Consider the following 14,503-nt stretch of genomic DNA (forward strand, 5'->3'; position numbering starts at 1 on the left):
CCCGGGTCAGTGCTTGCTGCTATGTCAGCTGGTGACCAGAATCCAGCCTGGGGTCTCGCAGCCCCTGGACGTCTGCAGATGTAGGGGAGGCTTTCAGTTTTGCTTTTTGTTTTGTCATCTGACTCAAATTTGCATGAACTTCAACTGCATAGACACAGACAGATATGCTTGGTATTTAATCTGTATTTATGAAAACACTTTCCAGACATTGGTTTGTAACAAAGTGCACCCAGCAGCACCAGGCTGTCATGTTTTGGCGCTGAGGGTGGCATCGTCCTGCTCTGGAGACAGCTTTGGTCCTGGCTGCAGAGCAGCTTACAAGAGGAAAGTGGGTGGGAGCCATGGACAGCAGCTGGGCAGCCAGAGGTGAAGCTGTGTGGTGGCCCTGGGAAGTGGGCATGGACTGAAGCAGGGCTGGAGGACAGTGTGGTGGCAGGGATGAACGGGATGGAAGGGATGTTCAGTTCTGCTCTGGGAGCCAGGAGCAAAGTGCAGTAGAGCAGTGCTATGAGCAATGTCAGCACTTCATCCTTTCTGCTTCTGGGGCCAGGCTCAAGCAAATGGCTTTGTGCAGCTGGGATGAGACAGGACTGGGACAAGCAGGCAAGAGTATGTGGGACAGGTGTGGGGTCAGGCCTTCCCTCTGGCACAGAAGCAGCAGATGCCAACAGCTTAGTTGTGATAGGGTGCAGAAAGGCAAAGGGCCAGGCTTCCAGAGGTGGGCGCCCACCTTGCTGCACCACTGTTCTTCTACTGGTGCGGAGGCTCTCACCCCCTGCGGGGCAGCAGGCACGTGGTTGAGGTAGTTGGTGAAGTAACTCCTGGCCAGCTGGCTACTGTGGGAGAGAGGTGCTGGTGAGCTGGGGCTTGTTGGGAGTGGCACCAGGTTCTGTTATCAGCCCTCAGCCCCTTACCATCCAGCTGAAATCATCTGCAAAGGTCACCCCCTTGCTCAACCGCTGCTCCTGAGAGCCGGTGCTGCTGCCACTCAGTGAATTCCGGCGCATGATTCCTGCTGGGACAGTTCAGTCCTGAGAGGGCGCACTGAGCTGTGCCTCACACAGGCTGAGCCCTGGGAGCTCCATCATAGCAGGGAGCTGCAGGCAGCACGGGCTGTACCTGGGGGCTGCGCCAACTCCAGGCGCTGCAGACTGTTGCGGCGGGAGGGGTTGAAACTGCCCTTGGAGAGGCGGCGCTGGCGGCTGGAGAGCATGGCAGCAGGGGACACTATGCCCAGTGGGGGCTGCTTCCCCATCCGCAGGTACAGTTCCTCGATCTCCTTCTTTTGGGTGCTCTGCAGCAGCTGTACTTCAGCCAGGTGCCTTTAGAAAGAGAATGAGAGCTGAGCCTGGTGTACATATGGTGCCCTGGAAAAGGGCATCGTCCTGCCTGGGCAAGGATCCTTCATGGACACAGCAAGCCATGAGCTCACTGTGGGGCAACTCACTTCTGGCGCAGGGTCTGCAGCTCCTCCCAGATCTCCTCATCCTCACTCTCAGTGTCATCACTGCTCACATAGGACAAGCTGCGGGAACTCAGCCACACCTGGCTCAGCACCGTCTGCGGAGCACTCTCCTCCCCAGGGCCCTCCCGGTCGCTCTCTGCCGGCACCACCGTCCCCTCCCCAGCCAATGCCTCCTCGGGGTCCTGCACTCGCATCTCCAGCTCTGACTCAGAGTCACTGCTCGTGCTGCTCCCTGTGCCAGAGGTGGTGGGCAGCAGGGAGTTGCTCACCATGGACTCTGTGCCATGCTGCTTGCTCTCGCTGCTACCCAGCACTGGGGACATGACAGCTGGCTCCTTGGATGGTGTCACCTGGAAGCGGCCCAGGATCTGGGGCTTGGCTTCTGGGGGAAAACCATGGGGGTCTGGGGTGAGTGGGATGCCAGGGATGCTGCAGTGCCCCTGTGGGCACAGTCTTTTCCCACCTCACCTTCATTGATGGGTGACAGCCGGGCCTTGGGCACACTGGGTGCTGGCGACTCCGAGACGATGAGTGGGTGACTGGGCTTGAGGGAGACAAGTGGCACCTGCAGGCACCCACGCACTGTCACCCACATCACAACGGTGCCTCTGCTTTTGCTCCCACCGCTGTGACCTATGGCCTGCTCAGCCCTCCCACATCCTCTGCTACTGTGCAGGGGCGTCCCCATGCTGCAGGGCTCTGTGTCCCAGCTCCAACCCACCCCAGAAGCATCAAGCAGCTCTGCAGAGCCCCACACTCACTGTGCTGCTCTCCGGGCTCCTCGGCGTGACTGTGTTTGGCATCGTCAAGGGACTCCCCATGGGGGACAGAGGAACTGCTGTCGGAGGAGAGAATGGCACGGCCCCCCCCACAGTGGGGACATCAGTCCCCGGAGGCCCAGTGCAAGACAGGGAGGGTTTTGCCATACTGGCAGGGTCAGGGTAAACGAAGCGCGGGGGCCCAAGGACAAGATTCTGTGGCCGAGGCAGCAGTGGGGGATAGAAGTGCCCACCTGAGCTGGCAATGGAGGAGACAGCAGGCAGTAGCGTGTGGGCCACGCTCATCACTGCCAGGGAAAAGACGTTGGCCAGGGACAGGAGGGGAGTGGTAGGGGACCAGGGTGTGCTGGTCACATTGGGGCTCACGGGACTGCTGGGTTCACTGGGGAGGGGGGATGAGGGGACTGTCAGGGCAGGGGGAATAGATGTCCCTGAGGTGCCTGGGAGTGTCTGCAGGAGCACTGGTGATGCTGTCATCCAGGATGGAGCTGATGAAATGAGGATCTGCTCTGAGCCTGTAGGAAAGAGGAGCAGGGAGCAGCCCTGAGCACTGTGCCACTGCAAGTCAGGGCTATGGCTGGGAGGTCTGGGTAGAGAAAGAGCTGTGTGTCGCCCTGCCAGGCCTGGTACCTGCAGGGGAGCCCAGCAGTGGTTCTGCAGGGCTGGGGAGGTCGTTCTCCAAAGGGGAGCTGCTTGGTGCTGGCAGGACAGGTGACTGGAGTGATAGGCTGGGGCTGGTGCAACCCAGGTCTGTGGCACAAAGGCACACTTAGCCCATCTAGGACAGGCACTCCAGAACGCTCTTGATTCAGCTAGGGGAGCAGGAAGAGCTCACACAGAGGTGAGGACGTACCACTGAGTGAGGAGGAGGAGGAGATGGAGTGCGAGAGCTCCTGCAGCTGCAGCTCTGTCTGCTGGGGAAAGAGAAACTGAGCCCAGTGCTGGAGCAGGCTGAGCCAAAGCTTGACCGGCCCCCAGCCCATCCCCACCGCAAATGCGGACGAGAGCCTCAGCACTGCCGTGCAGGCAGCACCACGACCCGGAGCTGCAGGGCTCCTCCTGCCGGGGCTGGAAAGATTCAGCACCCGCAGTGCGTGTCCCGGCCCCGGGCACCCCAAAGCCACGCTCGGGGTCCCAGCGCGGGCGGCCGGGGCCGGGTACTCACGGGATGGTCGTTGACCCGCTCAGCCTCGGGGCTCTCGGGCAGCTCGGCTGCGCCCTGCCCGTCCTTGCGCAGCAGAGTCTCCACGCGGTGGATGATGTCCTGAATGCGGTGGATGAAGCCGTCCTGCTCCGACTTGAGGATGAACTCATTGTGGACCTGGTGGGGCAGTGCGGTGATGCTCAATGCTGTGTCTGCCCTCGCCCCACCTTTTCCCGAGTCCTGCACTCACCATGACGGCTGCGATTTCCTCTGGGTTGTCCCCATCCAGGTCAAACTTGAATGTCACCATCTTGTTGTTGTAGGTCTGCAGCTGGCACTCCACCACCCGGTCGTTCTTGTCAGAGATCTGCACGCAGCATGGAGGGCTCAGCAGAGGCAGCAGGGATGCATCCACCCTGACACCACTGCACTCACGTTGGTGATGCGCAGCCGGGACCGGGCTCGGCGCCGCTGCAGCCTCCCCACTGCCCGCCTGGCTGGCAGCTTGGTGCTCTGCTCACCAGCAGAGAGTCCCTCGCAGCCATCACTCATGCCTGATGCCACATCTGAGGCATAGCTGCAGGACACCCCGGTACATGAATGTGTCTGTTCCCATCTGCACCCCTCCCCCCCAGCCAGCTCCAGCCCAGGATCCCAGTGCTTACCTGTCCACTGGAGAGGAGAAGCCGCTGGCTGTGGGCATGTGCTCAGTTGGTAGCTGCACTGCAATGCTCTGTGGGGAGGGGATGCTGTGAACCAGGGCCACCACCACTGCCACCCCAACCCTCCCAGTCTCATGGGCTCACTGTGGGGAAGCAACGTGCAGGGCGGGTGGGTGGGGGACTAGTGGGAGTCCCCATAGAAGCACCACGATGGGACACATCTGAGGAGTCGAGGAAGCCAGACGAGCTCAAGTATCCATCTGTTTCACAGTCAGCTGCAGACAAGTGCATGTGTGAGCATGGCCAGACCTGGAGTCCCCTCCCCGGCTCTCAATTCCCCTTTAGTTAACAGCCTTGGGGTGGGATGCATAGCTGAGGTCAGAGGAGTGGGAGAGCATCACGACTGCCTCCCTGTGCCTACATACAGGTGGCTGAGGAGTAGCTCGTGTGCCGATACACGAAGTGCTGGTCAGCCTCAGGTTCCTCGGGCTCTGGTGGGAAGGTGCTGCTGAAAACAGAGTCCCTGGAGCCAGTGGTGGCTGGGGCAGGTGCAGGGACGCCCGGTGGGGACTTGAGGTCTTCCAGCAGCTGTAGGACGCCCGGTGCCTGCCCCAGCTCAGCCTGTGGCACCACGTCCTGTGCACGTTTCAGTTTCTCCCGCTTGCGTTTGATGGCGACCACGCGGTCCCGCACCGCCTTAGCCACCAGCTTGTAGTCAGCCTCACAGACAAAGCCCAGGACCACCTGCACAGGAGTGGAGCTGTATTAGTCTGCAGGGATCCCCACGGTGTCCCATCTCCTCCACTCTGCAGCACCCACCATTTCCTGGGCCACCTCCTCTGCCACATCCTTGTAGAGCTCGAAGAGGAACTCAATGGCGTTGTTGTCCTTGTACTTGCCGTGCAGCTTCTTTGTGTCATCCATCCGCAGCCACAGCTTGAGCCCTGACTTGATGCCGTCATCCTCCTCGGCCAGCTCCACGTGCACCCCTGTGTCTTCCTGGAAGAAGGAGTGCTCCAGCAGGTCCTGGATTGTGTACCTGGGGGAAAGCACTGCTCAGCATGGGGACACAGTCCATTGCTCTGGATGGCAGCAAGGGAAAGGGCAGAGGGACTGTGTGTGGGTGCACTCAGGGGCGCAGACCCTCAGGGCAGGGCTCTGCAGCACCGTGTCCCCTCCCAGTCTCTCCTACCTTTCATCCTTATCCATGCGGATGCAGCCCTCGATGATCTCCTTCAATTCAGGCACCTTCACCTTGTAGAAGCTGCTGGGCTTCAGGCCCTGAGCAGGGGCAGACAGCACCCATCAGGAAGCCTCTGGGCTGCAGCTGCAGGGTGCCCTGATGACCCCAAGACAGCACCCAGTGGGGCCAGACCCTGCTTGGCAGCTGGATCCAGGCCCCCCCCAGCACTGCTCAGAAGGCAGGAGCTGGCTGGGTCTGGCCAGAGCAGCCACAATGCCCTGGGGACAGAGCAGCCAAGCAGCTCCCGTTCCACCCTATGAGTGCACGGGGTGAGGCACATGGGTGTCCCTGCCCTCTGCTGGCCCTGGCATAGCTCTCAGAGCTAAGCACCCTCTCACCTCCCAGCCTAATTTTAGCTTCTTGCATAACCTGCTGAGCGCTGTTCTCCAGGAGTGGTGAGGTCCCGCAGCTCCCACCACACTGCCCCTTCCTCCAGCCCGGAGGCACTCACCGAGGTGACCTTGCGGTAGATCTGGGCAGCGTTCTGGCACTCTGAGTAGGGGTACTCCGAGGTGGCCATCTCCAGCATGCACATCCCGAAGGCGTACACGTCCACCGCTTCATCGTACTTCTCCTCATACATCTCCGGGGCCATGAATTCAGGGGTTCCTGGGAGCACAGCGTGGCTCAGCGACGTGCCTGTTCCCACGTGCACCTCCACATCCCTCATGCCCCCATCCCACCTATCACGCTCTTGGCGAAGGAGGCACGCTTGAGCGTGGCCAGCCCCAGGTCCCCAATCTTGACAGAGCCGGTGGGTCCGGTGATGAAGATGTTGTCACACTTGAGGTCACGGTGGATGATGGGGGGTGAGCGAGTGTGCAGGAAGTGCAGCCCCTTGAGGATCTGACGGCTCCAGCGCTGCAGTACTTTCAGCTTCATCTCCTTGAACCGCTTTAGGTAGCTGCGAGGGGATGGGGCTGGCACCAGAGCACCCCACGGGCACTGATGCAGAGCCATTCCCCACATATGAGCACGATCCCACCACCACTGCTGAGGTGCAAAGGGCATGCAGCAGCTGGGGGCTCCCTGTTCCCCCTCCCCAGCTAAGCTCTGCAGAGGCAGCACAGGAAATGCAGACAAATCCAAGCCAAGCTGCCAGTGCCAGGAGTGCAGTCAGAGCCGAGGTGAGTGTCCAGCACTGCCCTGTGACTCCCTGGGCCCCCTACCCTGTGTGCTAGCTATTGCTCCACAGCAGAGCCCTCCCTCACCTCTCCTTCCCTGCACACTCTGATCCAGCAGCCCCCACTCACGTCTTAAGGGTGCCAGATGTCATTAGCTCAGTGACCAGCACAATGCAGATCTGCCCTTTGACGGACGACTTCCAGGAGTCGTAGAAGCGAACGATATTGGGATGCTGCAGCCCCTTCAGCATCTCCACCTCCTCACTGAAGCGCTGCCGCTCCGTCTTGGACAGCTTCCGTGTCTGCAGGGACAGGGGGGAGTGAGGGGGGCACGGGGCTGTGGGGCTACCACATCACATCCCACCCCCTTCCTGCACTCAGCCCCGTGCGTGGCTCTGATGGAGCCGCTCACCTCATTGATCAGGCTGGGGAGGGATGGCTGAAGATCCCCCTGTGCTGAGCTGCCCATGGGAAACACACCCCGAGCAGGGAGCAGGCTGCCCAGCCTCGCAGCCAAAGCTTTGGGCTCCCAAACGGCACCCACTGACGGAATGGGTATTGCAGCCCCACATTGCCAAGTGCTCAACCCAGTGGTCTGCCTCACGCAGACCCATCTGCCCCTATCCGGGGCAGCTCCTGCCCCCACTGCGCACAGCAGCTTCAGGCACTGAGCACCTTCATGGCAGGGAGCCGGTCTGCCTCAATGAGGCCTTTGTTGGGGAAAGCAGGCGTGGGAGGCTCCAGCCCAGGTTTTTCCATGTTCCTCCAGCTAGAGTTAATTAAAGTGGAAGCCAAAGAGCGCTGACAAAGGCACCGAGCAGGGCTGCAGGGAGGATGCAGACCCTAAAGAGCCCTGATACAATTAGAATGGGGGACACAGGAGGAGCAAGATCCTGCCCCACAACCCTACACCCCACAGCTCCACCCTGGTGCAATGACCCCTACTCAGCACAGAGCCAAAGGGACCAGGGAGCACAGAGCCCGGGAGTCAGTACAGAGTCCCAAGTGCCCAGACAGCAGCAGTGCCCACGGCGCTTGCGAGGTGCCCCCATTGCCAGGTGCTGTCAGCCTCATGCACAGCTCCTTGGCTGGCAGCCACCATCCAGCAGCCCAGGCAGCTTTTGTAATATTTTCATTGCATCATAACTGGCCCCACAGCCGGGCTGGAGCTGTTCCATAATCCCCTCTCTTCTTTAATACATGCTCAGGGACCCAGCTCAGCCCAGAGGAGAACTTGAGCCTTGCAGCAGTGAATGAATGGGATCTTTCATAGCCAGGGAGGAAAACAGCGCCCAAGGCCCATGTGCTGCCCTGCACACACCCTGCCCCCCCAGCCCACCACCACCTACTGGAGAGCTGCAAGGAGCTCAGGGGCTCAGCTACATCCCATGGAGCTGCAGGGCAAGGGGCAGCTCTGCAGGCTGTGGCCAGGGCTCAAGGGCTGTCACTATGGCTCCCTGAGCTTGGTGAAGGAAGACCAGGGTGGAGTGTGGACATATCCCCCAGGGAGCATGAAGCAAGGCTCAAGGGAACCCCACTCTTCCCCCAAGCCCATGATGGATTCATCCCCAGCACCATTCCAAAGAGGGAGTCAGGCAGCCCAAGAGCTCTGCCCTGCTGTGCATGGGGAGCCGTGCCCAGCACAGTCCCAGCCCCACTGGAACCACTCAGACTGGGATCGCAGTGCAGGGCAGCACACGATGTACAACTGCAGCTGCCAGCAGAGCTGTCTGCCCGGGACATGGTGTTCTTTCCTAGCAGCCACCTCCTGAGGAGGAAGAGGAGGATGCCGGGGGTGGCAGCAGGGTGCTGGGGAAGTGGTCCAGCCCCATGCCAGGGCCAGGAGCTGGGTGCTAGGGTGCCCTACAGGGCCAACCACAGGAGCTGGGCAGGTGGAGGTGAGGAGGGTGCAGAGGTCCACCGACCGTGAAGCAGTGCTGCAGCTGGAGTAGAGCCCATGGCACTCCTGTGCTGCTTGCCCCAGCCAGAGGGTCCCAGCAGCATCAATCAGTGAAAGACTGCATTGTGCCGAGCTGAGATTCACACCCGGGAAGGAGGGCACCCAGGGGTATCTGTGGAGGTAGTCAGTGGGAATGGTGCAGGCACTGAGCCCTGAGGACACATCCCCCGCAGCCACGTGGGAATCCAAGAGCATTCCCTTCTTCTCCTTATGGGTGACTGAATGGGCACGAGCACCCTCTCCATTCTCAAATCCCCAGATCCCCTTCAAGCAATCCCAACTCAGCTCTCAGCTCCCTCCCTCCCATTAGCATGGGATCCAGAGCAGATTTCTGCTGGCACGGCAGCATCCACCCCACAGGGCTGCTCCTGCACCCACTCCAGAGGGGTCCCCGCAGGAAAACTATGCATGGGCAACATATTCACAGCTCGATCCCACTCTGGGCCTCTGGTTTCCTCCCTGCCTGCTCCTCTCCCCAAACCTCAGCACCTATCAACAGAAATAGTCTCAAATCTAAAGCTGGAAAGCATAAACAGGTCACGACGGGTCTGTGGGACGCAGGGACAGACAGCAGTGCACAGGGCTGCAGGAAGTGGGGACAAAGAGGTCCCCAGGGGGTCCTACAGGAAGGCAGAGAAAAGGCACTGGGCAACCTGGTGGTGAGGCAGGACCAGGACGAGAGCTGGGATTTGGGTCTGGGAGGCATCACGGCGGCTGGATGAGGCTCCTGGGACCGGAACTGCATTGGGCTGAGGTTAGGGGTTCATTTATATTTTAAAGGCAATAAAAGAAGAACTGTGAAAGACACGGGACAAAGCTATTTTTAAAAGGGCAGAACCACAACCATTTTTATTTGCGGTTCCAAATCCCGTATTTGTGTCACAGTGTCTGATTCTTTGCACGATCGCTGAAAAAAACAAGCTTTGAAAAGTCTGCTTATGCACTGCCAGACCCTCACGGGATGTGCACTTGGGGATGAGATACATTGAATAAAGAGCAGAGGGGGCTGCTTTGGGGCTGTCTTTGCTCCACTCAAAGGGTGCTCCTCTCATCCACAGGCACCTGAATGCAACTGGCACACGGTGCCAGCCCAGCTGCAAGCAGAGCTCTGTTAACACAGCAGAGCTCCTGCTGCAGGACAGGCACTGGGGGCTGCAGTCCAACCCCCATGCACACTCTGGTTAGGGACACGGGGCATGCATGCAGCCCAGCACAGAGCACACGAGTACCAAGCTGTGCTGTCAGCTCCAGGATCTGCTATGGCTGCAAAAGCGGTGCGCTGGGGCACACATACATAGCCCCACAGCAGGGATATGGGGCAGCCAGGTGGGACGTGCTGGGCATGAGCAGCTCCTCTGGAGGATATCACCTTCACCAGAGATGCCACCCTCACCAGCGCTGAGCGGCGGCTTCCAGTGCTGCAGGAGCTCAGGGCTGTCAGGAGGGGGATGTGGACACAGCAAAAGGGGAGTGCTGTGTGGCTCTGGGCTCTCCTCTGAAGCAGTTGCCCCATCTCAGAACACTGAGGCCCAGGACATCATTTTCCTCTCACTGGCTGTAGTCACCCCTCCAGAAGTCATGCACTGACTAAGGATATCTAAGGATCTCTTCTTGCATTACTGGGCTGCAGCCATCCCATGCGGCAGCACCAAGGCTTTAGGAACAAAACAACAAACTTGCAAGACATGTTTTTCTCTGTAAACAAGGACTTGGACCTTCCAGCTGCAGCAGCCACCCCCGGGGCAGGAATCTGTTGGAGACTTTGGACTTCAGCAAAGCCCCTCCCCGGGGGCTGCAAGGAGAAATCTGGAGCCCCACCACCAGGCTCTGCTTGCACAGCCTTGCTGCCACAGCCGGACTGCTCCCAGCACGTGCAGGAGGGGAGAAAGCATCACGGGAGGAGTACCTCTACCACTGCCTAGCATTGCATCCTGCTGTTAGGGAGCAGTGGGGGAGAAGATGGGGAAGCTGAGAGACACGGGAAGCCACAGGTTCAGATACTGTTAGCAGAGAGCACCTGGAAGCATCATAGAAACCACATGTGGGTGCCCACAGATACTAAACCAGGGACAAGCAGTCAAAGTGCAGCAAGGACACGTTGTACCGTGAACCTTCTCTCACTCAGCCCCTGGCTACCAGGAGCACGTGCCCCAGAGCATTCCGACAGCCATCGAAGCGCACCTCCAAGCCAGCTCCAGCACTGAGAGGGCTCCCCTTCCCCTTCTGCCCTTACAAAGGACGATCTGTGGGCTAATGAGCACCCAACAAGTAGAGGGGTGCAACACAGCCCAGATTTTCCCCTAACGCCCCAGAGCAGGGCTGGCACTGCGGGCTGGGGCTGCAGGCACTCCATGTGCACTCTGTGGCTCAGGCAGTGACACAGCAACGGGAAAACACCGTGCGACGGTGGGAGGGCCGATGAGCACGGAGCCGAGCACCGGGGCCCCACCGCTGCAGCGGTGAGTGCTGTGCGCGCTGCAGGGGCACCGGGGGTCCCCGCCGAGCAGCTCCTGCCTGAGTGCCCCTACCCAGGGCTGTGCCGTCCCAAGCTGTGCCGTGCCGCAGGTGTGCACCCTGCCCTCGTACCTGCAGCTCGCACCACGCCACCTCCACTGTGGTCTCCGTGTCCAGCCCTTTGTAGACGGTTTTGAAGGAGCCCCGGCCGATCTCGATGTCGAACTTGAGGAACCGGCCGTCGGGAGAAGTGGCCACGGCGCGCGTCTCCACCTCCTCGCTCTCCGTCTCCTCCGGTTCCCGGAGCCCCGCGGCGCCCGGCGGCGGCGGCGGCGACCCCGCGCTCTGCCCCGGGTAGCCCAGCAGCTCCAGCTCCACCGAACTCCGCCGGTTGAAGCGGGAGGAAGCACGGCGGGAGTCGCGTCCCGAGGGCCTCCGGCCGCGGTTACGGTGCGGTGCTCTACCGGGGGGGCCCGGCTCCGCCACGGAGCCGCCGCCTGCCCGCTCCGCCTCGGGCTGGGACATGGTTCCGCCGGCGGCGGCGGGCTCGACCGTCAGCATCAGCTCCTGCAGCTTCGCACCCCGCACCACCGCCCCACAAACAGGATCGTCCCGAGCCCCGCACGGGCCCCGGCACCGGCGTGGCCACGCCCAGCGGCACCGGCCCCACCCCGGCCCGGCCCGGCCCCGCCTCCCCGCGGCCACCGCCCCCCAATCCGCGCTGCCTCGGCGGCACCGGGAAGGGTACCGGGGTGGGCACGTGGCCAAGCATCGGGGAAAGCACTGCGACGGGCACTGGGATGTGCACCGGGCACAGGGACAGACATCAGGACAAGCACTGGACGGGCATCACGTCCTGGGGTGGGCACCGCGCACCAGGATGGACACTGGGGCAAGCACTGGGATGGGCACCAGGCACCGAGGTGGGCACGGGACCAAGCATTGGGACGGGCACTGGGACAAGCACGAGGTCGAGCCCTGGGATGGGCACTGGGCACCGCCAGCCCCAGGAGCTCCCGCAGTCAGAGCCCACCTCAACCGCAGGCCCCTGTGCCTGGCGGGGCCATTGCCACCTGGGACACCTGGTCCCACTCTCCCTCACTCCGGCAGCACTGGGTCCATGCGGGGCTGCCGTGAGCCAGGCCAGATGACACGGGGCCAAATCGAGCTGCAGGGAAGTGCTCGCTTCAGCCACCCACCCAGAGCTGCAGCTGCGAAGTTTCAGAGCAGTGTCTGCGCCCAAAACTGTGCTGCTCCACTGCCCTGGGCACTGCTGTGCTATCCAGGCCCATGCTCCAAGACAGCCGTTGCTCTCAGGGTTTACTGCTGGGTGAACTCCTGAAATAGGGATACTAAAATATGAGCGTGTCCTTCAGCCACACGCCCACTGGGAGCCTGGACAAGAGCTTGTTGTCTCTACAGTGTAAATGATGAGGTTGTTCTACCCTTTAAGCTGTTTACACAAAATACAAAGCAATCGATTCTAGCGTTAATTTCTTCTCCCTAAGGTCAGATTGTTTCTACTCAGCGATACAGGAAACATTAAGGGGAGGATTGAAATGTTAACTCAGCCGTGCCCTTTGCACAGATTTAAAGCACCAATGCGGTGCATGCGGGACCCAGATGCTCTCATTCACAGCCACACAAATCCCCCAATCCGTGTGGGAGGAGGGAGAAGCACCTGCTGAAATCTTTCCACAAAGTCCTGGGCAGGCTGCACAGCCCACTGCACGCAGGCAGACCTCTGCACCTCCACACGACCGTGTCCACTCATCCCCGCTTGCCTAGAAAGAGGACTGGGTGAAACTTCCAGGAAGAGAACACTGGTCTGAGTCCCCAGTGCTTGCGGATCACTCTCTAGCAGTACAGGCTGGGGGAAAGCAGTGACTGCATTCTGACCCACTGTTGTACTCTCAAAAGCATATTCAGGGCCCCTTTTTGGGATTAGACACCCTGGAGGCTGCAGGATGCGTCCATAGGCTGAGCAGCAGCAAGTGACCCTGCAGAGAGGTGCGAGTGCCCCCCAGCACGTCCCAGGACACCACACTGCAGCCGGACCAGGGCTGAAACCAGGAGTTCCCATCTGCAGCCAGCCCCTTCCCAGCGCTCAGCAAACACACGCAGCTCCTGCACGTTATCAGGGTGACATTTCTCCTGGCTCCCAGTGTTGGTGCCAGGCCTGCGCTTTGAGCAGCCGCTGCAATCGCACCATTCAGCATTTCCACGTGCGTTTGGCTGCTGGGAAAAGAGCAGGGGACTGCAATCACTCTGCTCACGATTAGATCACTCATCAAAGAACAATTCCAGAGAGATGTACCAGAAGTCCACTGTTCTGAGCCCAGAACTCAGGGTGGGATAACAGAGGGGCTGGGGCCAAACATGGCCATGAGTCTGCAAGGCTGCAGCAGGAGCGGAGCACCCCCCCAGGAGGGCCTGCCAGGACAGCTCCACAGTGATGGAGGGGATGCTTCCTGTTGGCTTCAGCACCCCATACCTGTGGGGGCCTCCTCTTCGGCTCAGTGTGCCCCATACTCTATGGCACAGAGACACAGGAAGAGACAGCGCTGCAACCTCAGCAGCAGCTGCAGCCCCGGGCAGATAACTGCTGAGGATTTCCTTAGCCCAAAGTCACAGACATGACCTGCATGCACATTTATCCCAACTCATAAATTTATCAAACTGAAGCAACTCTTGCTTCTAACTAGCTGTAAGAAATTAAACACTCTCTCAACTTTTCTCTTCTCATGATGAGCAGAACCCAAACGTGCAGAGCCCGATAGCACCTTATCTCAGCACCAGCCCACCGAGCTCCACCTAGCCCAGGCCCGTGAGCCCTAATCAGTACATCCAGATGTTGGCTGTGATCTCAAAGCGCAGAGATGGAGGCCCGCATGGCTCCACTGCCAGGGCCCCACAATCTGCTGAAGTCCTGTGGGCTGGTGCCACTACTCCCTCACCCTGGGATGCAGAATTTGCTCCACGAGGCTCTGGGCAGCACTGCTGATGGAGCTCAAGGCATTCCCTCTCTGCAGCGGTGCAGACCACAGTGCCCTGCACAAGCAGCTCACAGGGATGACTGCATCAGTGCACTCAAGAGAGGTTGCCTGAGCTGATTTCTGTCGTGCATGGCAATGAACACATCTTCCCCTGCCCTTTGCCTTGTTCTGGCATTATGTACAGACACAATGTCATGCACATGAAACATGGGGAGGAGCTGCCCTGCGTCCAGGGAAAGTTATAGTTGGAGGTCATCCCACTGCTTCTTTAATTACATCTCCTTCATACCTACCCAGCACCCCAGGGCTTTCCATCTAACACAGCTCTCATGCAAGCGTCGCTGGGCGATGCAATGCTCTGATGTTCCGATCTTGTGATTACATCACTAAGTGCTATAAAGCAGTGCATAAAGATAAGGAAGACAGTGTCAGAGGACAATATAAAGTCTTTGTTTTTACCATAAGCTACAGCTTACCACTGTCACCATTGTATGAAGAGGGAACAGCAAACAAGCACTCAGCCTTCCCATGCCCAGGGACAGCCAGGTAACCCACCCAGCACAAAGCAGTGCTTCTGTGCACCCCCCCTCTGCTGCGACCTGGCCTGAGTGCATGGCCCCAGCAAACCAGCAGAGAACACAAGCAGCTGCCTGTCCCAGGGTGGGACAAGGAGGAA

At 60.0% G+C, this 14,503-nt stretch overlaps 1 protein-coding gene across 3 annotated transcripts; it reads right to left on the reverse strand.

Moving 5' to 3' along the window:
• Positions 1-174: 174 nt before the first annotated feature.
• Positions 175-11,430, reverse strand: WNK4 (WNK lysine deficient protein kinase 4). Of its 3 annotated transcripts, XM_065749111.1 has the most exons (21): positions 10,964-11,430; positions 6,547-6,719; positions 5,977-6,197; positions 5,745-5,902; positions 5,243-5,331; positions 4,870-5,089; positions 4,476-4,794; positions 4,195-4,325; positions 4,054-4,121; positions 3,824-3,965; positions 3,639-3,755; positions 3,410-3,565; positions 3,098-3,158; positions 2,875-2,994; positions 2,478-2,759; positions 2,227-2,303; positions 1,934-2,030; positions 1,448-1,847; positions 1,120-1,322; positions 915-1,015; positions 175-836 (listed from the first exon to the last, which is right to left on the reverse strand). In XM_065749111.1, exons 1-21 carry the CDS (start codon positions 11,390-11,392, stop codon positions 834-836), a joined length of 3,567 nt encoding a protein of 1,188 aa, XP_065605183.1. In that variant the 5' UTR covers positions 11,393-11,430; the 3' UTR covers positions 175-833. The 3 variants fall into 3 exon arrangements, with proteins under 3 accessions (XP_065605183.1, XP_065605182.1, XP_065605181.1); XM_065749110.1 differs by having other exon boundaries at positions 2,227-2,759; positions 3,098-3,155; XM_065749109.1 differs by having other exon boundaries at positions 915-1,012; positions 2,227-2,759.
• Between the last annotated feature and the right edge of the window lie 3,073 nt (positions 11,431-14,503).

This window comes from Cyrtonyx montezumae, unplaced genomic scaffold, assembly GCF_038088225.1.
Source record: "Cyrtonyx montezumae isolate F1298 unplaced genomic scaffold, pur_monq_1.0 scaffold_58, whole genome shotgun sequence".
Classification (NCBI taxonomy): domain Eukaryota; kingdom Metazoa; phylum Chordata; class Aves; order Galliformes; family Odontophoridae; genus Cyrtonyx; species Cyrtonyx montezumae.

Coding starts and splice junctions, on each gene's coding strand:
- WNK4 (XM_065749110.1), bottom strand. CDS start 11,392: ATGCTGACGGTCGAGCCCGCCGCCGCCGGCGGAACCATGTCCCAGCCC. Junction 1,323..1,447: donor CTGCAGACCCTGCGCCAGAA/GTGAGTTGCCCC, acceptor CTCTTTCTAAAG/GCACCTGGCTGAAGTACAGC. Junction 1,016..1,119: donor GGAGTTGGCGCAGCCCCCAG/GTACAGCCCGTG, acceptor GAACTGTCCCAG/CAGGAATCATGCGCCGGAAT.